The 26,288-nt window shown below is 40.1% G+C and overlaps 1 protein-coding gene across 1 annotated transcript in view; it reads right to left on the reverse strand.

The window, feature by feature from the left end:
- The window catches only part of LOC119734712 (guanylate cyclase 32E-like), a 73,381-nt gene that overhangs the window by 27,221 nt on the left and 19,872 nt on the right, over window positions 1-26,288 (reverse strand). Inside the window, exons 2-16 of the mRNA XM_038208251.1 lie at window positions 25,363-25,678; window positions 24,397-24,543; window positions 19,609-19,799; window positions 15,803-15,941; window positions 14,952-15,097; window positions 13,051-13,238; window positions 12,054-12,147; window positions 10,290-10,442; window positions 9,451-9,555; window positions 9,243-9,314; window positions 8,336-8,501; window positions 6,506-6,655; window positions 4,516-4,699; window positions 3,317-3,457; window positions 2,444-2,567 (exon numbers count right to left, since the gene is read on the reverse strand). Of these exons, the coding sequence (XP_038064179.1) occupies window positions 2,444-2,567; window positions 3,317-3,457; window positions 4,516-4,699; window positions 6,506-6,655; window positions 8,336-8,501; window positions 9,243-9,314; window positions 9,451-9,555; window positions 10,290-10,442; window positions 12,054-12,147; window positions 13,051-13,238; window positions 14,952-15,097; window positions 15,803-15,941; window positions 19,609-19,799; window positions 24,397-24,543; window positions 25,363-25,678 (2,316 nt within the window). The remainder of the gene's footprint in view (window positions 1-2,443; window positions 2,568-3,316; window positions 3,458-4,515; window positions 4,700-6,505; window positions 6,656-8,335; window positions 8,502-9,242; window positions 9,315-9,450; window positions 9,556-10,289; window positions 10,443-12,053; window positions 12,148-13,050; window positions 13,239-14,951; window positions 15,098-15,802; window positions 15,942-19,608; window positions 19,800-24,396; window positions 24,544-25,362; window positions 25,679-26,288) is intronic.

The raw sequence follows: 26,288 nt of genomic DNA on the forward strand, positions 1-26,288 counted from the left end.
TCTGAAGCACAAATAAAAATATTTTTACACTTACATAGACCAACGTGGAAAAATGTAAAACTTCAAAGCAAACCATTTGTGATTGACCTTAGCTTTTAAATTGTGTCTTTTTTGAAGCACATTGAGCGTCTTTTAGGCAGAATTTGGCGCTATATAAATTGTCATGATCAATATTATTTATTATTATTCTTCATTCACAAAAGAAACAAAAATACCAATATTTTGGATCATCAACGAGCGTATACACTGACAACCATATTAGGAAGTAACTTAAGTAATGTATCAATTAAATCTTCGGACAAAGAAATAAAAGTGTAATATATAGTCCCGTATGTTTTTATGTTTTAGTGACACGTTCCTTCAGTGGACGACAAAACACAAACAAAAACCGGCATATATTTTAACCGTCAGATTTTGTTATCAATAATATTGTGCACCCTATGGTGTGCGAATCGCCGTAAATTCAGTCGGTGCACGAATTATTCAGAAGCAAACACGCGGTCCCTAGCACGAAAATAAACAGGGGATGTCGGATAATCCTAACTCCGAGGTGTTTCTCCACATTCCCCCGAGTAAATCCGCGTGTGTGTGTTTGTTAGTTATTCTCGCGCCAATATAGATCTTGCCATTTTGTCAAAACACGAAAGGTCGAATTTATTTTTCCTGTGTTTTGAAGAACCGACGACGTCAGATAATTAAGACCCCCACCTGGTGTCCCAATGGCAGGATTTTCTACTTGTCTCTGGGCGTGTTACAGGAAAATGATGTTTTGTTTGGTGATATTTTATGTAGTCACAAGATGATATATCCGTGAATATGTCCAAAGAGTTACGACTTGTGTATAACAAAGCCCTGGCGATCTTTCATCAATTAATCTTACAGTGTCGAAAATTTTTCAAAACACATGCTAATTTCTTTTTGAAAGTCGCTAAGCTATCGTAAACAAAACATTCCTTGTCGAAAGAAAGAGTAATATACAGTTACGTGTACACCCCCATTTCTCAGACCATTACCCCTGAACTAATTATTAACCGAGTATACCCTATCTGCTATTTTCACAATTCATCAATTTCATATTTTAGTTTTCACAACAGTTATTGTCAGTTATTGTCGCAGGTTTAATTGATCTGAATTCGCTTAAATGAAATTATCCAAGTTTCGGAATTGATTGTATATTGCAAGACTGTTTTAAGCCCCTATCAGTATGAAAAGACGAGGACGTTTATTTTGGGTGCGATCGGACACAGGAGGGCGCTGTAGCACATAATGGAAAGGCTAAAGGCCAATAAGGGTCCGAAAACATCCACGCAGTGGCTTTCAAATGCATCAACAGCCTACAGCAAGTCCTAGCGATTCTTCGAATTAGAAGGGTTGTTGGTGAATATTCCAATTTTAACGACAAAAATCGTAAATTGGCTGTAATTCAATCCAGTGATGAAAGGGGGTGTAATCCAATCTCGTCTATTTATAGCAAATCGGCGCAGTGAGCAGACGTTAATAAGATAAAAAGCCTCATTATCATCATCATCATTATCATCCTCATCGTGTTGACCTCAGTCAACCACTCCCGGCAATACCGTCACAAGCACATCCATGTAGGATGAAAAGATCATCTCGAAGCGGGACCCCCAGGCGACATGACCGCTCACGAGGGACTGTAAGACTGGAGACATTAATACGACCTGACGGTAGACGAACTCATTAACTAAAGGCCAGAACACCTGATACTCTGTCTTTTAATTAATCCTCTTTCATTATTGGCCGGTCGAAGACATATTCGTTCCACGCAGATATAAGGTATATTCTATTTAAAAACCTTCTCCATTCCACACAATAGTCTTGCATTTATGATTCAATGCCCTTTTTCTTTAGATGGTCTGATATATGTTTCCATGCAGGTTATTAAATATTTTTAGTGAGATTTTTCTTAATACACTTTCATTGTAACATTTGCAATGATATCCGTTCATGCGCGGTTAATGTTCCTATCTCGTGGTGTCCTCACAATGTTTAGTCTCTGATTCAACTGCCTTGTTCCATGCGCACTGAGAACAATCAGTTTTTATTTTAACAATTAAATGCCCTTTGATTGATTTGGACAAACTGTGCATTTCTGAATACAAAAAAATGGGTTGATGACTGATGCTAAGACAAACTTTCCCGACATCACTATTAGCTGGCAACGTTTTAGAGCTCAATGTGTTTCTTCCATGGCATCTTAAAGCTAACGTTCTTTTGAATATCTTTTTAAACCAGGACTGAGAAAATGGATATCGACTGACCTGTCTTGTTTTATCAAACCTTTTTTAATGAAAATTTATTTGGCGTTTGTCCAAACAAACAGCACTCCAATGAAAACCCAACACTGGTGAGTCCTTAATTTCGAAAACTGAGACGACAATTAATGGTGAACAACTTTACAGAGATGAAGGTATTGCCTTACCTGCAATGGTGAGCTTCTGGACGACAGGTCAGTGAACCCCACGATGTCGCTGAAGAATATGGTGACACTGTCGAAGGACTCGGGAACGACTTGCATACCTCGCTTGAGTTGATTAGCAACTGGCCTGGAATGGAAAAAACACAACGAAAACAGACTAATCAAAAGGAATAGCTTTCATGAATACCATGGAAATCACCACAATAGGGAGACCCTTTTTGGGGTAGAAGTAGTGGCTCAGTGTATGCAGGCCTATCTTGCTACGAAACTCACTTTCACCATGCCACAATTTTGAGGTATATTCAGAAACTTATATTGCGCCCAGTCCAACGCAAATAATTTTCAACAAACAGACAAGTAAAAATATGGTGTCTTTTCTTTCTATAATATTGAATAAACCAAGAACTAACAAATTAAAGAACTTTTCTTCCTGTAATATTGAATAATTTACTGAGTAAAACCAAGACAAAAACAAATTAAAGAACTTTTCTGCATTTGGTATTTATTTTGCGGGGAATCCAGACTTCATCCAAACATTGAGCTCTTTATAGGAAATTACATTCAATGTTCACCATAAACGCATTTTTTGTTTCGTGAACGATTAACCTCAGACACTACTACATGAAACAATCGAATTTTATCATTCTCAGAAATCCATTTTTTTTTACATGAAATTTATCGCTTAATTAAGCTGAATTTAGGAAACTCTGAAACTCTGTGGAACCTGGAGCCATGGGCTTGCTCAACTGGGAATATTTACCATAATACCACAAGCCATCAGACAGAACTGAACAAACAGAGCTTATATAATTACACCTGTGAAGGGCATAACGCCAAGATTGAAACGAGAATCCAGGCTTTGTGAACCCATCTTACTTGGGCAGCATCCTGTGGAGTAGATTATCCGTCTTCTTCTTCTCCTCCACGAGCTGGTGTGTCCGGTCCTCCACTATCTCCTCCAGATTGTTTGCATATTTCTCCATGATGGCCATCATGTTATCCAGGATGTCGGACTTCCTGCACGTAAACCAAATACCAGCCGGATAACCTTTGCTAGCGTGGTCAGATACCAAACTCATTAATCAGTGTGCCGTGTCAACAAGCGCTCAGTCCCAAGACAAGCCCTGGATGGCAACTTTGGAATTTGTGTCGATATTTGGTGCACAGAAAACAACCCCCAAGAGAGGATTTTGGTTAAGGTGGCTATCCAGAACCTTCGGTCAGAACGAAGGTAATTATTTTTCGTATTGCTGGAAATACCCTAAAAAAAATTTCTGAATAACATCATAAAGAATCTCAATTAGTTGCCTAAGGCCATTGATCTCTGCATGCGTCGATTTCAACACCCCTCTTTTCCCTTGAGAAGTGATGGATGTTAAAATACATCAGCCACACAATTAAAAAAATGGCTAGATCTACCGTTGTCTCCTTATCAAGCTGATTATTTCGTCGTTTTAGTCTGCTGTCTCGCTCGCTTAATGGTGGAAGAGATGACGCCCCCACAGGGGAAAACAGGAAAATATTGCTAGTGGTGGCGCTGTTTGCTACAACCAGTCATAATATTATTAACTATGTGGCATTAGGTTTACTAATATATCATTTGTAATGGTTTAAAGTTATGCAGCCGCACATATCCATTGGGTGCTCAAAGCAAATGCGAGTTTCAACTTACAGAGTGGAAAGCACAAACAAGTAGACTTGATTATTCAAAAAACAGTCCTGACGCTGATGAAACTAATGCTAAAACCCTTTTCAGTAGCAAATCAAACGATTAAAAATAAAAAAGCCCATGTTTACTCGCTGAAGAGTGGCACAGAATTATCCACTTTAAAACGGATATAGGCTAAATATTCGTAAAGCCAACAAAACCAATTCAGCAGCCACATTTCGAAGCTATAAATACTCAGGTGGCATCGGGCTCAATAGGTACCATATATGCTTGTAATTTGTACGTTCCCGTGCAGTTGTAAGCACCCTTTTTGTGGCGAAGGAGCATTGAGAAACGCGCAACAACCAGGTGATTGCTGTATTTAATACTCAATTTACACCAACGTAAGTATATCAGGAATTCTCACATGCCACTGTGGAGCGGTTTGAGTTTGACTCTGATAGTCTTGAAGTCTGGTCTCTGGTCTGGTACCTCGTGCCAGCACTCCTGCATGGTGGTCAGTAGACACTCGTGACAATCCTCCACCTCCATCACGTTAGGCCGGAAGGGCATTGTGGGATCGAGGGGGTACTTCACCTTATCGATTATTTCTGCAATGAACAATATTACAAATCTCAACTTTAACACCGGTCTTACATGGTGATACAACTTTGGTTTGATGAGACCAGTATACGAAGTATTACTTTGGAAAAATGTGTAACCCTATGAGGCTTTCTGCAAGGAGTATACTCCTCCGGCTCTTTGCCACTTGAAAGGATGACTTCAATCCAACCCCTCGTCGTTCGTTTCCCTAAACATCTCAGTATTTCAACACAAATGGTGTCAGAAGTGGGACAAATATCAGAGGATTTTTCCCACTCAGAATCACCCTGAACATCATCCAGACATTACAATCCATTAGACACGGTAGGCTCGAAAGGATTCTTGTTTAAATGTGCCCTAATGGTACCGGTATACAAGAATAAGACGAGGAGAGCATGTGCACCTCCAAAACAGAGCATACCATACCACCAGCGCAAGCTAGTTCGGTCTTAATATGTTAGGGCTCTTCAAAGTTGCCAGAGTCCGCTGTTGAAAGGTCCTAAATTATGATTATTCTGAAACCCAGCGAGAAATAGCACATCACTCTTTTGCTACCGTGGCACTGAAACGGCTCAAATTGACATGAAAGTAGAACACGAATGCGACTGAGGCGAGGCAAAGACTTCGTATAAGCGTCGCATTTCACAGTGGTCTTGTGACAGGATTTGCCGACAAGATCCGATCGCTACACTGCCTAACCGAGAGAACCCTCGTCCCAAATTTAGTGGGGAAAAAACCTGAATTACGAAAGATATGAGTATATCAGGTCGCAGGGAACACCTACAGCAGTACTGGAATAGCCACTATCATGTGACAGGTTGCTAATGGGATTAAATTAAGAGTTGATCCTATAAGTGAAGGTATGAGAAGTTATCTTTTGCGACGCGCAGGGACCTGCAGGTCACCTTGGTAATTTCTGTATCACTTTCGGCCCTTGGGAGTAGGAACCTCCATCCAGTCACTCAGATGGCTGATCAACTTTCGTTTAATGCGCAGGATCATATCGCCTATAGGTTCCAGGCTGTGAATCAGTAGTGTTTTACCAAGTTTCAAAGCGTGTGGGAAGATTAAACGAAAAATGCTGTCGGGCTGCCGTATCATGAGAAGCTCATGCTTTCAAATGAGGTGGATGACAGCACCGGATGAACATAGCGTGACATTCTCATGTTTTGTTGGGGCACAGTTGTCTAGATTTGCCGTTCGTGAACTTGTTTCATATGCTACAGTGCTGTACATGCGCATTGATAAATATCTATTCTGTCTGCCTCGGCCTGTCTCTACCTGATTCATATTGATTAAAGGAGTGATTATTAATGACGCTTAGACTTGATCACATTGTGTGGTTTTGATATCTGTTATTTGAAATGAAGTGCGGTTTAAGTCAGTGATCACTTCAAAGCAAAGAATGAAACCATATTACCGAGCTCCTCTGTTGTGCAACTTCTAGATAACCTTTGATATGCATTCATTAAATACCAGGTTACATAAAAAAAGTTTGATAGATACCTTTTCAAATGCATGTTTAAGTCAAGAAAAAACTCTCACATTCACACGTAATATGAACGCACACTCTTGTTTTACTATACTCCCGAGGACAAGGCTTTGTGTTTTCCTTTATGCCTGTAATTTAACACTCTCCCATAGACTAAGCACATGAACCTACTACAGAGGACCGTTTTGAACAAAAGATCCCACTCCCGAGGACTGAAAGGATCTGTTGTTCTTCCTTTGTGGTCTGTCCTCGGGGGTGATCTAGAGCAAGTACAAAATAACAGGTTCTGACTTTTACACGTGAGCCTTCAAAGCTACATTACCTTTGGGTGTGAGAGCACAGTTTCCGAAGGGTCCATTTCTGTGGACTAACTCGTATAGAATAATTGCAAATGAGTAGATATCACCCTTCTGTGTGCCTTCCGATGGAGCGTGTGTGTCTCTCAACAGCTCGGGGGCTTTCCATAAAAAACCTGAAAAAACAACAACAAATAAATAAATACAAATAAGATGGATACCCAGGGAAAAGAACCAGCGTTTGGCTTGATTTAACCCTCCTACTATTTAAGAGGTCACAATTGGTCAAAATTTTCTTCCTCACCTCCTGGCATACTGTGTACAAACCAATGGGGGTTTTGACCAATATTGACCCAATTTTCTTCCTCACAATCGGTCAAAATTTCCTTTCTCACCTCCTGGCATACTGTGTACAAACCAATTATAGGGGTCTTGACCAATATTTACCGAATTTTCTTCCTCACCTCCTGGGATACTGTGATCAAACCAATGGGGGTTTTGACCAATATTGACCCAAGTAATAACAAGGCTGACAATGCATGTTTTCATGAGGGTTAACAAAGAAGCATAGCAAAGGGCGATAACTAATACGACCTCCTGTAGGCGCTAACACAGAAGGTTTGGCCAATTAGTGGAAATGTTTACTTTTCCCATCTTTTTCATCTTTAATCAAGATTTTGATACCCACCCAGAACGTCATGTGGGTTAGCTTTACAATCTCTGCCTGATTTTTAGGGTTTGCTTCCAACGTTATAATAGCAAGCTTCTCCTTATTACCTATATAAGCTTCCGAGCCAAACTGGCTCTGTACTTTCCAAGGGTCCACGACATGAATTTTACTTTGGTGCCTATAGACCATTATCATGTTGCAGCCATTTGATTTTTTCCCCATTCAAATCAATGTAACCAAAGCGAGGCTGGAGGGGAAAATAGTCTGGTTCCTTTTTGCACAAAAATATTATCATTCAGTACTGTCGATGGCTACAGGGAACATGACTAAAATGGTGGAAGCATGATATAGGTCTATTGTGTTCAACTTTCTACTCCTTTTTAAAAAGTATGAAACTATTTGACATCCCTGTTTCGTTAAATGTGTTGAAAACTGCACTTCTTTAAACATCTAAAATTGTCCATGCTTTTCTGGACAACTGAGGGCGCATTCTATGTGATGTCTTTTCAAGAAGACACTTTCAGTCTAGAGGTTCTCTTTTCAAATTGTGAACCCAAACATTTCCTCATTGAAAACATTTCTGAGAAAAGTGTATGTGCCCACTGACGTAGTACTGTCATGTACTGACACAATAAGGCATCGCCAAAGAAAAGAAACTTTATGACAGAAAAATATCCAAAATAGTCTGGTAACTTTTGATGCTTAAATAGTTAACATTTGGGTTTCTGCCTGAAAAGGCATCACTCTTTTGCTCATGATTATGGAAATTCGTAGTAGCATAAAAACTAAAAAGCACCAAATTACCCTTGAAAATATCCAAACGAAAATTAAAAAAAAGGTTAAATGAGACACAAAGGTGCACAAAGGATTGCATTAAAACATTTACATTACATGGCTCTTTAATGCCTTTGGTTTCAATATCGGAAAGAATTAACTAAAATTAATTCAGTGCGTTAATTAATGCTGGAGTTAATTAAAAATCAAATTCTACCTTTTGAGATGTAATTCTGTTAAACATAAATACATGTACATCAAAGTTAAGTCGCAGTCGTTGTGGATATTGACCAACAAATTCACTAGGCTGCTAGCTTATTCCGCTGAAAATATATAGGAGTGCACGTTTTGTGTCAACAACTGGGCTTTTTGGATGACGAGAAAATTTAAGTAGGCGTTGGTTTGAACTCACTCTGATAGAACGCATGCTCGCCCATATCGGGGTTTTGATGGCCCGCCTTAAAATGATGCAGGCCAAAATCCGAGATCTTGAGAACCCATCGGCTGTCCACGACACAGTTGGAGGATTTGAGGGTACCGTGGGAATGCAAGACGCTTGTGTGTAGATGACTCATTCCCTGGGGAAAAAAGGGAAAAACGGCAAGTAAAATATAGCTCAGAAAGCGAGAATATTCACACACTCGACCTGTCATCACAAAATAAGCTTGAAGTCAGAAATTGCAATTATACCGTGGGGTAAAGCCAAAATTTGAAAGATGGTCGATTTTCTTTCTTCAGCTGAACCTTAATCTGTAAGTACTGTTGTACTTTTCTCCATTTTTTTGTGTTCAGTCAAACATTTTTAAAATCTATTTTCACCCCGTTTTAATAGTTCAGTGTTAATTCAACACAACTGCAGGATTTTTATATGGCATTTTCTCAAGAATCAGTTTTAAAACTTCAAGTAAGTTTGTGGTCTATATTAATGTTACCGAAATTCAGTAAGCCTACCCTTAAATGTTATATACCCTTTGAAAGCTCTTGTTCTGTAGAATCCAGATAAATAACTCGGTTCTTAAAACGCCCGACCGTAAGCTCATTTTGCTATGACTGGTTATTATTAGAACATGACAAAAATAGTAATTACCGAAAATTGTAACTTCTCATAACCAACGTTTCCCTAAAAAGTGCCTCCCTATATAAAAGCACAACTGAACAGTATTCGCCCGTATGAAGAATTGATTAACTTGTAAAGATAGCGGACACGTCACTTATAGCAGTCTCATTGATATTGAGAAGAGAAGAGCGATTAGACAACAGAGGGCGCTATAAGTAAAACTTGAGTTCATTTCTAAGAGCAGCATAATTCTGGCACGTACCTTTATAATATCCGACACCAGAGAAGCGATGAACATGTTGTCCAGTTTGATATCATCATTCTCTAAAATGTCCTGTTGAGGAAAGACCAAAGAGTAAGTTGGTGTTTGCAATCATTCAAAATTATCGAGTATAGGCGTTTAGATATTGTGTTTATTATACAAAAAAATTATTATATCAATATGAAAGAATGCCAGAGGAAGTATTTACCTGTAAACTACCTCTAGAGCAATACTCGGTGATAATACAAATGTTTGGTGCATCGGCACAGGCACCAACAAACGCACAGAGATTGGCATGACAAAGATCTCTCATCTGAAAGGAACAAACAAAGACAGTTGTAAAATAAACAACACTTACCAATTGTTTTCAATTATATGAATTTCTCTGTCTAATATTTCCCCTAATTTACAATTATAGTACGGTTTGCCCCAGCTAAGGAATTGGGTTTTAAAAGTGAGGACCGTTTTTCTTCTTCAGAACAAAATTCCTTTGGTATACCCTAGCCCAGGTGCACTCCCTAACCGCACTACGTCAATCGTAATTCAACATAGAGGGCGTCCAACCTGGGCAAGGTCCCGACTTTCTACCATAAACAATAGTGGAGCACTGTGGTCCAATGGCTACAGTGTTCGACTCACGTCACGTGAGTTCGAACTCTGACGGGGGACATTGCGCTTGTGTTCTTGGGCAAGACACTTTACTACAATTGACTCTTTACTGCCAATTACCTGGGAGTATTAATGGGTACCTGTGAAGGTAGAGACCAGAATGCGCTGATCTCGAGCTGCTGCAAAAACTGGGTTCATGGCCTGATTAACAGAGGTAACAATTGTGAAGCGCTTTGAGACAGCTTCGGTATAAAGCGCTAGCTCCCCATTATTATTATTATTATTATGAATAGCAATAGAACAGTTTTTTTCAATGATGAAGAGGAACAATGGATGAGATTGTGAGGCACTGTTTTATTTTCAATTAAGCATTTGGTAACCGATTTTGGTTCCTGGCTAGATATTTTTTATATTCAGTATGTCCGATCACAAACGTACAATCTTCAGTTCCAGACGAACACTTCTGTTGAGATCCACGCTCTTCTTATCCAGTGTCTTGATAGCGACCACAGAACCCTTGTAGACGCCGACTTTGGTGTATAATTGACTCTTAAATATAGAACCACGGCTGTCTGTGGTGATCAAGCTAAACTGAAGAATAAATATAAAACATGGCAAGAATTATTAAATTCGTTCTGACTGCAAAATCCAAATGTTCTAAATATACTTTTTTTATTTTTTTTATTTTTTATTTTTTTTTTATTGTAGAACGACATCTCAGATGCGACAAAAACATTTTAGCACCGGCTTTCAAAGTACCCTTTACCGGATGAATATTATTGATAAACTCATACGTCCTTCTTCGTAATGAAAGTGCTTTTCCTGTTTTAATCCTGCGTATATCCATATAAAAGCCATTCATATAATTATAGCTCTCAACGTTAATGAGACCTTGGACTTATACTGATAAGCCCCAGCGAACAAACCTAGTGCTGATTGAGGTATTGAATGACACAGCACCTCACCGGACTAAGGGTTGAGCGCCCTCAATCGTTAATAACTACAATTTTCTGATTTTGTACGTTTTATCCAATCGGGTATATTATTTTTTAACCCTTAAAATTTTAAGTATAACTTCAATAGTTCCTATTTTAATGTTTATTTGTGTAATAATCGGGGTTTTTTAAACTCCAAAGTAAGCAGCCATTTTGTTTCGGTGCACATAGAGATTTTATTACGTAAAACGTGGTCTGATAGTAACAACATTTAACCATAGGGAAATATAAGAACACTAGGCAACTAAATTTTGTAAAATCGATTTTTCTGAAAAGGCTGATCGAAACTTAATAAATTATGTTAACGTCCATGCTCAATGAAATTAGATGCACAATTATTAAACAGCATGACAAGCGCGCACCTGTCGTACCAGCAGGGGTGGCCGGCTGCACTTTTCTACAAACCGTAATGAACAGCCAGTATCATTCCCTTTACTGCAATGGCCTAGTTTTGCCAGATATAGTAAAGCACGAGCGCAAACACACCAAATTAGCAACCGTACACGCACCATTTCATATTCCTACTGCGTTTCGCTGCAGCATGTGTAATCCAAACATGCATCAACCCGCATGAGGCTTATTAGGGATGTGGTAATGGTTATTGGCCGCCCAAGGTAAGAGGTAATGGCTCGAGACAAGGAAGCGTTATTAGAAATAATCAAGGACGCCATGTAATAGCTCAATCAAATACGCTATGGTTTGCTTCTGCTTTTCTCTTTTGCTCCTTATTATAAGTAATCGACATTTTGGTATTGGCAAAATCTATACATCTTATTTATACACTATGAAATGTTGATGTGATCTGCCTATATTTCACAAAGTTCCTTTAAAAGTTACTGGTTCCGTGTGCAACGGCATTTTCTAACTTATTATGGCGAATGAAAAACACTTCGATAATTATACGTTCATTGGCGCTAGTTGTTATCCGTGCACATGTGGGAAATAAAAACAAGAAAAAGGCGAGTTTACTTTTAAAGGCCATAAAACAGAAGTAATAGGCCATTTAAGTAGGTTGAACATCATGTAAATGAGGACATTCAGATGCGTGTCAACGTTTGAATTAAAATTAAACTTAAAGGCCATAAAACAGAAGTAATAGGCCGTTTAAGTAGGTTGAACATCATGTAAATGAGGACATTCAGATGCGTGTCAACGTTTGAATTAAAATTAAACTTTATTGCCCTTAAGTTCTGCTAACTCTACTCACCCTGCTTCCAAATGGGTCGTTTTTCCGCATGTTTATGTCGTCAAAATCGATTTTCCATATGAGACTCGCCAACTCCTGTTCATAACGCCAATTTCTAATGCGAAACAAATTGAAACAAAAATTACTGATAGTGTCACATTATAAAAAAAAGCACCGCTTATTCCCGTTCGCAAATTTGACTCAAAATATTACAAGCGGATGTCTTTTCTTTTTAAATCTTGATTAATGTTAAACGTTCTGAAATAGTTATGTTACACTTTTTGTTCTATTCCTTACGATTGCTTGAAATATATTTATTAGAATTTGTTCGCATAAATATATCTGGGAAAGGCACAATTGTGTGATTTCTGTTTTCAGGTATTCAATAGTGATACAAGGGAGAGAACAGCAACGAACTCGTATTTGTACGGTAATCCACAGATTTGGAAGAAGTTTTCCAATAGAGCCTGCACCATGTGAAGTGACCAGCTCTAAAAGAAAAATCGTTCTGGAAATAACACAGACGTGAAGTCGACGTTTCGGTCATATACTCTGGTCGTCATTAAGGAGAGGCTAGCAACATTCTCATTACTATGAAAACATACTGACTGAGGTTGATACCACTGGTTCTCCATAGAATAGTTTTTTTGGAACAGTTTTTAATACTTTACTTTGACCTCAATTTGCATGTTGACCCCAAGTGGGCGTGGTAAACCTTGGTGAAGCAATGAAGAACTTTAAGACACAACTTTGCTAAAAAAGCAAAAAAAAAAAAAAAAAAAAAATCATTTTTTTTCACGTCCCAACAGTGACTTCAGAGGACAGTAAATATATTCCATTTTAGGACCTGAATACAGTAATCAAGCATCTCGATCTTTTTACTGTTGCATTTTGTGCTTGCACACACTCTAGGCCTTTTACAGAAAACGTGACACACAGACATCAGAGAGAGAGACATCAGACGACAGACAGACAGCATGGAAGCTCTGAAAAGTGGATACAAGCAGAATTCTCTTACCGATACCAAACGGCTAAAATAATCATTATAATCAGCCCAACGCCCGACAGAGCTCCAGCTACAATCTTGCCCGTGTGGTTGACCTCTGGCGGGGGGCACTTCTTGCCGAAAAAGCCACACTTGGGTTCGGCGAGTGGAGGTCTGCCTCCCACCCAATCTATCTTGGCCTTCGCGTGAGCTGCATAAACCTGCAGAACAAGGACAAACAACTTAGTCTTCATGAATACTGAAGCTTAAATGTCCCTGCGCACTTCTAAAAATACTAAAATCTGGCTTTCCCCATGCTGACGAATGTTTTTTTTGCTAGAAATATTGTTTTCATCTTGCACTATCTGACTCAGGTTGACTCGCCCTCATGCTATGGATGGAAGCGGGATGCTATACTTTACATTGATTTGTTGCCTAACAGTGAACATTTGCGCACAGCCTCTGAAAAAGCTTATCGAATGCCATAAACTAAAGCAATATTCATTCGGAAAAAATGTATTGTGGCCGGCTAAAATAACTCTTTAATACTGAACTTCTCTGAGCGTTCCTCCTCCTTGAAAGCATTTTTTTCACGGAGTAAATAGATTACGAGCCAAAATTCTTTACCCACTTCCAGACCCCAAACTGGGAAACATGATGATCAAAAAACTGTTTTGGTTCCCCATGCAGTTGAAAGGACGGACGGGAGGCAGACATTGTAAAAATACTCGTAAAAAGGTTGTATGTTTTCCCAAGAGCGTCAACTATGTTTCCTCAGACAACATTTCGGCAAACATCTTGGCAAATCCCAGGCAATATCCAGTTCAACCAGGCGCCATAAAACGTTCAGTTACACTAAAAGACTTACTGTCTTCATTTTTGTTCGAGCTGGCGCAATGGCGCCTTACATTATTTTTTGTCAATTATGTCACATGAGGCAAATGCATACATGTCGCTATTGGTACGTAAATCGCCATATTGTTTATTTAAACCTTATTGTCGATTCGTAGTATCGAACTTTATCGTCTACTCGGACTATCGAACTTTCGGAGTATTTAACCTTATTATATTTTCGGACTACTGAGCCCTTTGAACTATCGAACCTTCGGACGGTTGAACCTTCGGACTATTAAATCTTCGCGGACTAAAGTACCTTCGGACTAATGAACCGTCGGACTAATGAACCCTCGGACTTTATACGAACCTTCGGACTAACGAACCTTCGAACTAACGAACCTTCGGACTATCGAACCTTTTATTCAGGCGGTGACCCTTCACTCAACCCTCCCTCAAAATCCTAACTACCTAGCGTTCCCTGAAAGCCTGATCCACCTCTGCATATGTTCCAAAGATAGATGGACCCAGGAGCGACATTATGTCACATCATCAACACGAATAACATACATGACATTTAAATAGGCCTACGTGAACATTGCATGGAATGCTCGTGGAACCATTTGAATTCAGTATGCTTCCAGTCGGATCACGGCTCCTTTTCAATATCTTCTATGGTGTAAGACTGCCCACGGAAATGACTGGCTGAAATAACATACGACAGAATGTGCAATTATGTAGGTAACCGGATCCGTCATGAAACGGCGAGGACCATTGTTTGCACTTAATAATTTCCTATCTATGAAACAGTACACTCCTTTTGATGTATCGCACGGTATAACAATCTAGGCCATGTGCTTGGAAAGGTTTACATGTCCGATCGATTTCCATGATGCAAAATTTGTTTTAAGGGCCTGTAACTGGAAAAAAAGTAGCTCAAGTGAGCACCGACTCATTTCATATAGGGCTGCGTCGTGTATTTGTCAATCATGCCATGGCATACGTTGCTCTAGATGTTCTCATTTTCGGTAAACTCTGTGCAAATGGGTCCATAACCTACGGGCTTTTGGGCATTTTGTGAAATGCTATAGCCTTTATACCTGTGTGTCGTTATAGTCTTGAAAGATGGCAACGGGCGCAATGATGTGACCGTACGTGCTGTTCTCATCTTTCTGAATAGTGTAGACAGACACGTTTGCGTTGGCGTCGCCGTTGGCATCGATGGTTCTCCCAAGTCCAGTGATACCTATAATATTAACAAGACCAAAAGAAATATCATAAATGATTCACGTTGTTTAAAAGTTTTGCGTTTAGTTATTTCTGTCACCTTTTAATGTGAATTTTACCAAGCATACGATACAGATATTCGTGTAGCAAAGTTTAACACAAGTTAAATATAGATGAAACGCACAATGACAAAGGAAAACATTTTGTTCACAGCTTTTGGCTTCGTAGTTCATGGCTGGAGATTGCTTGTGATTGCTATGCGGACTCGAAACAAGTCTAATACATACGTATTACGGTGCTAGATTCTGATATTTTGTTAAGGAAAAGTTTCGATAGATACCCTTAAAAAAGTTTCCCTATACTATATTTGTTTTCGGTAACCCTTTCCAGCTTCTGAAAATGACTCAGCGCAGGAAACCAACATGCAGATGGCGCAACGGAGCCAGTGAAGGACACATCCCGCTCACTTTAATTCACGTGCGTGTTAAGTTGCGCGCGTAAATTCAAACGCACGTGTTTATTCGCGCGCGGAGTACGCGTAACCTTAACTAATAGTGCAATAGCCCATAGCGTCTGCGTCTGAGATATGACACTAACGCACTTGAGCATACGCGCATGGCAGCAATGGCACCCAAGTGTCATTCAATATTTTGTTTTCACCGCTGAGGGAGCACTTAAGGAGTCCATTACTTAAACAGGTAATGTGGTGATCAGGTAGCCATACTTTGATACGACCTTCCGACCACGTGGCTGATCAACGTAGAGCCGTTTCTTATGCCGTCCCCACCGGCTGCTAGAGTGCTGTTCAATGCATGGGCGTAGAGCATCACGGCGTCATACAGGTTGGCTGCGTTTTCATCAATCTTTGGAATGGAGAAAAATAAGACCAAAATCAATACATCACATTAATAGGAACATGAACGCCTTGATATGTGTAAGCAAGTAGTGGTATATTTCTTCACCTACTTATTCGGCAACACAATACGAAGATATTACTGAGATTGTATATCGCTCACGTGCAAGCTGTCCAAGTGCGCGTACATTATTGACAAACATCCTACGTGTCGTTAAAGGTGCGTGCGTACGACTTACTCGCGGGCCTAAAATCACCTCAGTTGTTGCTTCGAAATGTACCCGGTACAGAATAGATCATTTTCATGTTGCGATTTGTTTTCATTTGGATTTTTCCCATTCAGACCAAAGCGAGGCTGGAAGGAAAAATAGTCTGGTTCCTTTTTGCACAAAAACAAAATCAAAACTTCGTAAAGCAATGGATATCAACCACAAACCCTATACCTTGTTCAATGATGCACTACATGTGGAGCATGCATGGTTTCCATGATGATGTATCGACATAAATCAGACGACTTAAGACATTCTTTAGGGGTTACAAAAAATCCCCACAAACAAATGAGGAACAAATTTAAAGGAAACAGACCTATATGAGACCACAATAACTCTTCTTGTCTACCTTTAAGTCTATTTTGGATTTCGTCTTTTAAGGTATAGCTTTGGAATATCTTCGTTCCAAGTGACGCCAAAGTCTTTTTAATAGTTATATTTTACCATCGAACATTCAACCCTTGTTCAATACATTTGAGATGTCGCCACCTTTTGAATATCACGCCAAAAAGGAAAAATAAAATGAAACCTGATATACACAAACAGGATTCAGACCAGCCTCTGAGGCTGCTTCTTTCCCTTAGGAAAAGGGCTTACAGAATAACTGATCTCCAGGACGTTTCCGATCTTGCTCAAAGATAACATTTCTAAATATGAAAGTTGAGTTCATTCAACTGAATTTAAAGGCACTTCTTTCGCCCGGTTAAAACGTCAGTGCCAATCGATGAACGGTGAGGGATCAAATTCGATCAGACTTCGACACTTGAATGATTGGATGTCGAAAACCCACCATGTTGTACCTTACTGCATAGAAACAAGCGCGGAAGCGAAAAGCTCTTAGTTCAATGTGACGGAAGGGAGTTGGACCAATTCAGAGACGAACCAATAAACTCGAATGCTGGCCAACAATCACATTTTACTCAAAATGCCCGAACCCCTGCAGGTGCGCGCTTGATATGTCAAGGGCAAGATACTTCGTGTGTCGCATGTCAGCAGAAGTCCCGCGTCGAAATCGGCCGCTTGAACTCGCTCATCTCTCGTCGACGGATAATTCTAACGGACAGGGGCGCGCTAAGTCAATAGAGAGCCCTGGTCATGCAGGCTGTTACAATGCTATTCGGAGTTGAGGACACATAAACGAGGATGTGACGTCTGTCCAGGTATCTTTAGGGACCATCAGAAATGATACGAGTGTTAGAGAAGTGTGAGACTTGGGATGTGTCGCCGAACACCTCAACCTTTTTCAGCATACCGAAAATCTTGCATCTTGCCATTTTTACAAGAGTTGCACATTGTCAGCAGTGAAATAGCCACACAAAAGAAGGATGTGATTGCCAGCTATTTTCGTGTTGCGTTTCCGTATCTCCCATACTTATTTCAGTTCTATCATATTCTCCGATCGGATGCAGTTGGTGGCGCCGAGAAAGGGAGAGTTAGCGACAGCATCTCACTGCAATATCATGGCCCATGCATGCCTTTAAAATTACAGATCACGTTTATCAATTCATCAAATAGATTATGCCTGAGGTATCGTCCATCAATTGGTCACATGTTTCTCATCCACATAAGCTTTGGAAGACAAATAAGAAAGTTGTAAACAAGTAGGACTACCAGTTTTGTTGCAAATGTGGACATTTTTATGGACCAGACATGACCAATCTAATATGAAAGGATTGAAAATTTCACGTGGGCTGGGCATGCGCGTATTGAACTTGTCAAAGAGCCGTTCAATTGACGATGTCTTGTTTGAAGAAACAATCTCAAGTCCATGCAATTGACCATAGTACCAAGGAGTGCGCTTGGAGAGCCATCGTCACATTCCTACTGAGTCATTTCATGTGAAATTACCATTTGCATTCTGTTCAGTCCAATTCCCCGGCAAATTGCCCCGATGTGACATGAGATTCTTTTGGAGACACATTCAATGAACGAGTATTGATTTTGGTTTCCGGGTTCACAAACTGTTTAGAGTGTGAAATTGAAGCTCTGACGTAAAGGTGAGATTACACAGCATCCGGTAACGTTTCGAAAGGGTTATACTGTCGAGATGGACTCGGGGCTTAATAAGCGGCCGGGAGTGTTTAAACCGAAGGACGGTTCTAGGATGCGTTTCCGTAGGGCACGTCTACAGTGTGATAGACGTTTACCGACGTCACTCATGTTAATACACAGCGATGATGAAGTGGGGATGTGTATACTAGGATTTCGAGATAGTGTCTTGCTCGTAGCATCGTTGTCTTCGAGAGCCTCAATCACGATGCGAGATTGCTGAGAGCACCGATGAAAGATGCAGGTGAGCGTCTAGACTACGGAGACGAATCCATTACACGGAACGTGAATGATCGAAAGCAGCCTTTAGAGCCCCATCTAGTGAAGAGCTTAAGAGCATGCCTGCAGCATTTTCAAGACAGAGTATTTGGAGACATGAGATGTGTGATCATTTCCTACTTACTAAAGTTCGAAATTAAGGGTACGACATTGAGACTTCTTTTCATTGATGAAAAATCAGTGTTTTTTTGTTTGAAACTCGATTTGTTCGATGCTGTGGACGGGTGCTCATAGTTTTATATTCAAGCACTATACATGTGTAAGCAATAAACAAATTTGAACGTGAGCTATTAATGAAGGGTGCAATGTATAGAGGATATGGGAAAGTTCTTTAAGGTGACTTATAATCAAGGAATCGCAAGTCGATCACAAGCCATCCGGTCTCATATAGGCCTACGTGCCGTGAACTATGTCTTGCGAATGACTTGTGATTGAATTGTGACCGATGACTCGATGACAACACCAAACACAAGTACTTAATCGACCACTTCTCATTTGGAGATGATGCTCTTCGTGTGACATTCTCTAGTATACTCTAACTACGGAATACGTCTCATCAAAGGGCTCAAAACGTGACATGCTCCTCTCAAGCGCGCCCACGTCCACCCCGTGGGGACACGTGAGGGTCAAGTTTCTTCGGTATAGTCAAGTTTCTTCGGTATAAGTTTCGAAGTAAGTTACGAGTGGCAAGTGTTAACTGAGAGATAAAGCCATGTTAAATTTATCATAGGCGCCTTGGTAAGTTTCGCAGAAGCCTATAAGCTCGAGATTGCATATGCCGTAACGACGCGATGTGTAGTTTTAAAGACTTAATATTTTTGGTTAAATGATTAATCAGCTTTTATTCTGAAAACATTAAAGAAACTAAATATTATTATTTAATACACCAATGTGGACAATACCTTAGTTGCTTTTTTGCAGTCACACTCCCAATCGGGGAGCACCCGGGCAAGTTGCATTGGTTGAATGGTGCAAGCGGGATGAGTATTACTACCTAATTAACGGCCTCTATCATCACTGGAATATTAAACTACTGAGTCCGTTCAGTTGAACTGCCAAAATAATCCCAGGTAGACTTACTATAGGTCCCAAGTTTATTTCTGTCAAGTGGGTGATGTCTACGTTGAAAGGCGGCTGCTGTAGATAATACACGACCCTCTCCTGGAATGTACCAAAGTCTGGGTTCATAGCCGAGGTGTAGAAGAGCATCAGCACCGACTGGAAGTACTTGACTCGCCTCGGCCGGTACGAATCTATCTTAATATCCGCAGCTGAAATGGAAAAGGGTTGTGTTTAATGATTGGTAGGTAATGTACAACATTTGCAACTATCAAAAAAAAAAACCCTCTCCATGGCAAACTCTTGGTGGCGCACTGCATTGTGAATCGCCCGAATTATTATGAAATACCTTACTTGACTGCAAGTGAATAACAGTTCAAGAATCCTGTGAAATCATTGCACCTAGTGTGCTGTCATTTTGAAGAATAGGGGAACTTTTGTATCAATTTCCAACGAAATCCGAACGAAAATTGATATATATTTTTTTCAAATATGCCCCAAATTGTCCACATTTAGTTAGTCCACATCAGTGAACGGAGAGTCTGGTTCCCTAACCTGACAATTCCCAGACGTCTACAAATTGCTTCGTTTCGTCTGAAGTAGGGTCAGGGAACCAGACTACAAGAACAGCATTTTTTCTTTGTCTTCAAGCTTTGTCTTCTTTGTCTTCTATGAACACAAAACCTTTTTAACAGGTCAGTGTAACAATAGTTGCAATAAAATACTAACCCCAAAAATCCAGCCATTACTGAAAATTATAGCAAATTAAAGTAAATGCTGTATTACTACCTAAAAGTAATTGTATACGCATTGTACAACCCAGCTTGCGGGGGTCGATCATGGTATATAAGCAGTTACTGCAAACGACTCCGGGAATTTTGCGTCACCGTCACGAAGGTGTACATTTTAAGGCTTTGTATGCATTTATCCGACGTAAGTCATCAGGTAAGGAATCGTTCGTAGTAAGCAGGAGGTCGTTGGTTCGAGTCTTTCCCGAGGGCTTGTGATTTCTTTCTCACACGCCCTCAGGCACTACTCTAGGGCACTGTGCTTGGAAAATTACGTCGTTCAGGGGCACATTTCAATATTCATAAGTACCTTTTGACAGGTGCATTTTCGGCGACAAGGTCTCACTTAAAACCTCAAGTTTCTTGAGCTCCATCACAAATTTATTCCCCTTGTTAAATGCTAGATCTACCAGACGAAAACTTGCACGAAGAGTCACCGATTTGATATTCATTTCTTCATCAGATGTCCTTATAGTGACATGTTTTCAAACCTCTGTGTTGTATAACTGGAACAGCTAGCCTATATAGTATGGTAATGTTGGACGTTCAGAGTTTTTGCTTATTCAGTTCCAAAGTCCTTTTTTCCCCCTCTGTGCCATTCTATCCGTGTATTGCATTTAATCCTCTGACCCTCACTAAGGATAAGATGCTCTGCCGACCTTCCCTCTCCGTTTGCAAGGTTGTTTTAAATGATAAATCAAATCACAAGGTTGCCAGTTCTAACGTCTTCTCTCAAACATCTTCAAGTAACAGCGAAGACATGACACGGCGGTACTTTAATTTCCTCGCCTTTCAGATGGGTTTAATTCATTTATACTTCTGTGGGCTTCCCCGTCTAGTATGGAAGTTTTCCTTGCTTTTTCCTCTCCTCCACGTACGGCAATCCCGAAGCTTGCCAGCTATAGTGCACATTTGAGGAATACGGCCCCTTTACCAGAGAGACTTAAAATGAAAAAAAATGGCTCCTCTTGTCAAGTCTGTCAGTCACTGGTAGACGGACATTGAATGACCCTTATCTAGAACACGTCCTCAGAATACATCCTTGATCACGATTCCAGCCACTTAAAATGCAAAATAATATTAACCAAATAAAAATTTGACTCGTGTTTCGGCAGCAATAAAAAAAAAGTGTCAATGTACACTTGCACACTTGAGCGCACACTTGAGCGTGTGCAAGACACCGATTCTTTACCTTCCGGCAACCGATTTCTGAAGTTCCCAATGGTCTACATGACAGAACGTGATTCCCCATTTCCTTCGTAGTTCGTACTAAGGGAACGAACATTTCGCTTGACTCTCCTCGATTCTGGATAGCTTACAAATTAAAGGTAACATTGTGTATTCTGTCCCGAAATATTTTAAAAAGGACTTAAACTCGGATACATCTGTCTCCATCTTGAAAATATATGGTTTTAGGAAAATCCACTGTATTATTATTAATTCATAATACCTAAAACAGTTCACCAATTCCTATTGGTTAAGAGCCCGTCACATGGCCGGTTTTAAACGGTTGATAACTTAGACCGGCTGGCTGGTCTGAAACACTTTTCCAGTATCACATGAAATTTGGATTCCTATGAATCCGGTGCCTTTTACCGTTTCATTGGTTGAGCGTTCACATTCACAATCCTCACGTAGGCATGCGCAATACGAGTAGTGAGTCAGTATTTCATAGTCCGAAATTCACAATACACCGGCACAGCTGCTTTCTGCTTTCTAGAAAGGTTGTTTCGAAAAACGGTAAATTTGTTGAAAAAAATCGTTGGAAATTTGAATATATATATATTTTTTTACTTGTTTCGGCTTTTGGACCGACAAGTTTTGATTTGCCTCGGCTCGGATAATTATCAGCATCAAGACTCCAACCGGTATTAAACATAGTGTTTAAAACCGGCCAAACACACATTTATTCTCTTATTAATGCATGGTTTGGATATTTGAAATGATGTAGGGGTGAATCTTAAAAAAGCCTGCTCCAAAGGCGTGTTTGCTATTATATAGGAACCTTTCTTTCCTTTATAATCTGCCAAAATCTTTACCATTGCGAAGGGGTAAACTGTGATATTCAATGTAGGCCTAATAAGGTTGTCAAATGGGAACGGGTTTGGTTCCCCTTCCTAAATCCCGCAACCTCCGCCCCCCAAAAAACTCAAAACCGACCAGTGTTTTTGAAATATATTGCAAGGGAAGAGTACCTGCCAAAATCGCCAAATCGAGACGATCAATCGTCTTTAAATAATTTGATTTTAGATCATGATAAAGAGATGCATTTGTTTTCAGTACCGAAGGTCTTGCCGCTGTTTTAAAATGACTTCTTAATCAAACATCATCACATCAAACGCAATACGCATTTTTCTTAAACAAAAAACTGAGAACATGAAAACCTCAATAGGCCAAAAAATATGTGACAATATTTGCGCCATAGTCGCATCAAAAGGCCATTTTTTTCAGACCTAGATCTTCGTCCTATTAACCTAATTCCAGCCATAACCCAAAGTACACACGTGAATTTACCTGTTTTTTAGCCTTTTTTTCTTCCAAACGCACCCATGATTGACACATCAGCTCCCGAGGGAGGGCCGACCTGCCTTTCCGTTCACAAACCCACGGTAAACAGTTAATTTCCGACAGCCCACCTGATGACTCGAGACTGTAATCTTGCGTCTAGCGTGTACAGCCAGCTCAATTATATGGCCACAGACTAAAGTGCTTCCGTGATCTCTCGCAGACAGACACAATATCGCCAGCCCTCCGGTTTTTAGGAGCTTGAGGACTGCACTTAAAATGTGGAACAATGTAAGGGTCGTGTCTTAGATTAGAATCGTTTGTACATACGTGCTCACTCAAGAACACAACCCCATTTTAAAAAAAAAGCGGACGACCAATTCTCATTCGAAGAGGTGGGCATTTAGATATAGGCTCATTGAAAACAAATGGATAAACCAATTTAAACCAGTTCGCAAAATTGTTGCCACGCGGCGACTGATGAGCCATCATGTTGTGCTTGATTGCTCTCTATGTTTTAAAGGTGTAGGGACTTTGCAAATCATGAATATCTCACCAGAAAGAAAAAGAAGAAGATAAATCATGTACATTATGTTTTCTGATTTACATCATGTTCATAATCTCGGTAGCGTTTGTACTTGGTTTGCTGTATCAGTCTTTAAATTTTGAGCACTTTTGTTGCTTCAAACGAAAAACAAAATGCACAAATGACAAATGATCCACCCTACTTTTAGACAGACCGATAGCGTCTATAAAATGTATGCAACTACGAGAGCGCGGCAGGAAAGGTTAAGGATTGATAGATAACTGTATCTTGTTTTATGTAACAGACATACAGGAGCCAGAACGTCAATGCGAAGATGAGACATACGTCGATTAGAATTTTGCAAAAGATAAGCACCGCCAAATAGAGTTTGACGAATCACTAAAAACCGTGCACTTTGATAACATGCAGAGGCCTAAGCATCAAAGCAAAGTAAGACATAGATTATCTTTTGTTGAATATTTCTGAACTAATCCTACTTGGAGCTAGCATCGTCCGTACAAATGCCGCCATATCCATCATCGCAGCACTTAACGGTCGGTATCGTTTGAACTGGGTTATCAACACGTGTTGATAGAAACCAATAAAGCCACATCCAATTGATGCCGAAATGATACCCCGCCAAAAACAAAAAAAAGCATTAGAGGGAATGTATTCAGATTGTCCCTATCGGAGTGCGCAAAGAGCATACTCTTGGTAATAAGATTCTGCAAAACCTTGCATTGTTATGGGATCGATCCAAACATACGTAAACTCCGAAATCCCATGAGTATTTACAAGGGCAAACGAAACAAGGGCAAACGAAATAACGACAAACTCAGAAAAAAACCTGTTCAAATATGCATCAATCCCTTGAAGTGCTTTCCTACTGAAGATTTCCATTATGGATGCAATCGTTTGATCCCCAAAGCAAAAACAAAAATCGGAAAATACGATTACCTGAATTCATGCATTTTCATCTTTCGTCTTTACCTGTTAAGAACGTTTCTTTCTGCTCGGGCTTGAGGGAAGCTTTGAAGACGGTAACGACAAGATATTCCCCACTGTCGATCAGTCCCTTGGCGTCTAATTCCTCCATAAAGGCCTGCAACTCATAGTTTTCTCCCAGAAAAATGTAAACTGCGAAGAAAATACAAAATAAGTAGGATTGTTGTCATCCTCGTAGCCCTGCTCCCCCCAAAAAAGGTTGAAATGAAAGTGCACACTGATTTTTATGTGCTTTTATGATAATGTAACGAGAAAAGGACGGAATGCTCTATAATTGAACAGCTCGTGGTCCAAAACATGAATATACCAAAATTGGTGGCGGTATGATAAGGTAAATTGGGGTTAGGTAACATTAAAGATGGAAACATTGTGTGCACAAGTCTATGGAAATGTCTCCCAATTACCCATTTCCCGCAATAATAATTATGCCATGGGCTAACTTTTTCACCGCAAGAATGCATGGTGGAGAAAAACAGCTTGCGGTTAGGCCAACACCATGTGAAATTACCGTCTTTAAAACTGAGAAAAGTATTCTAATCACACTAGAGGCGTTGTTTACTCTTGAAGTCGATCAAAGATTACGGCCTGAAACATAGAGCAAACATCTTCTCATTTCTCATTTAGAGAAAAACCACTTCGAACGGTTCATTTGCAAACTCTATACCACATCTTTGAAGTCCAAACATTTTTATCTGGATCATCCAATACCGCTAAACTGTTATTTAAGGGGTACACTTTAAAAGCTCCTGGTGAAATGGACACTGTTCCAAGGATTTCCTGTTTAAAATGACCCTGAAACTTCTATAGAAAGCTGTCATTTTGACCAGAAAAATGAGGTGTCATTTCGACCAGGAAAGCGTCATTATTGACCAGGAAATGTATTAGGTCATATAAAACCCGGATTCCCGATCAATCTAAGACCAGAAACGCTTTAGGGTGTAAAGTACTTACTTCTAGTCGTTTGGTAGGTTTCCTGTATGATATCAGCCAGCGTCGTGTCTTTCATGAAATCCATGACGAAGCCAAAGTACGGAGACTCAAAGTCCCGGGTGTTCATGATGGTGATGTCATGCGACAGGAACACCTCTTCCAGGCTGGCCTTCATGCTCTGAAAGACGGGCTGGTTGGCGGCCACGATGGATACCACGTGCCAGTCGAAGTGTTGGAGGAGGGTCAGGACTGACTTGGAGAACTGCTTGTCGGTGGGAAAGGTGCGGGCGAAGGTGCCGTATTTCTCCTTGTTACTGACCACCTCCGCAGCACATAACTATAAACGAAATTTATAAAAGGGGGGAAAACAACACAAGCATTATTAAAGGTCTAAGACAACATGTTTGGACACGCTAACTTTCAATAGACCACATTGTGAAGCCAATACCGAGTTGGTCACGGAACGTTTCTCCCAAGAATTAACACAACCGTACCTTACGCTTTCATTGAAGTGGCTCTATAATACCTGAAAAAACATGACCACGTTGTAAAGTTTTGTGATAAGTGGTGAAATTGGGGCGCGTGAATTGTAGCAATCATAATGGTCGAAGGAACATTGAGTGCGCTAAAACCTGCGCATTGATCTGGTTCCACCTCAGCAACGGCTTCCAGTTGTGGTCGTGGAATTGCTCTTTTGAAATAATATAGAAAACAATATAGACAAACTGCAAACGAACTTTGGGAAGTTTGCAAGTCACTCAAGGTAACTCTACAAAGCAATTTTGCGCTCCTTCTCATCACCAATCTTCCTTGGTCACAAGATTTGAGTGGGTCATCCCAGCTAAACAATATGGTGAATACCCTTGAGCTCAATCTCCTGGATACGATCTTGCTGCCGGAGCTATATTGTTTCCTATCATGCCTTGGAGTATCTTTACGGAAGAGGA

Source organism: Patiria miniata, unplaced genomic scaffold, assembly GCF_015706575.1.
Source record: "Patiria miniata isolate m_02_andy unplaced genomic scaffold, ASM1570657v1 HiC_scaffold_28, whole genome shotgun sequence".
Taxonomy (NCBI): Eukaryota; Metazoa; Echinodermata; class Asteroidea; order Valvatida; family Asterinidae; genus Patiria; species Patiria miniata.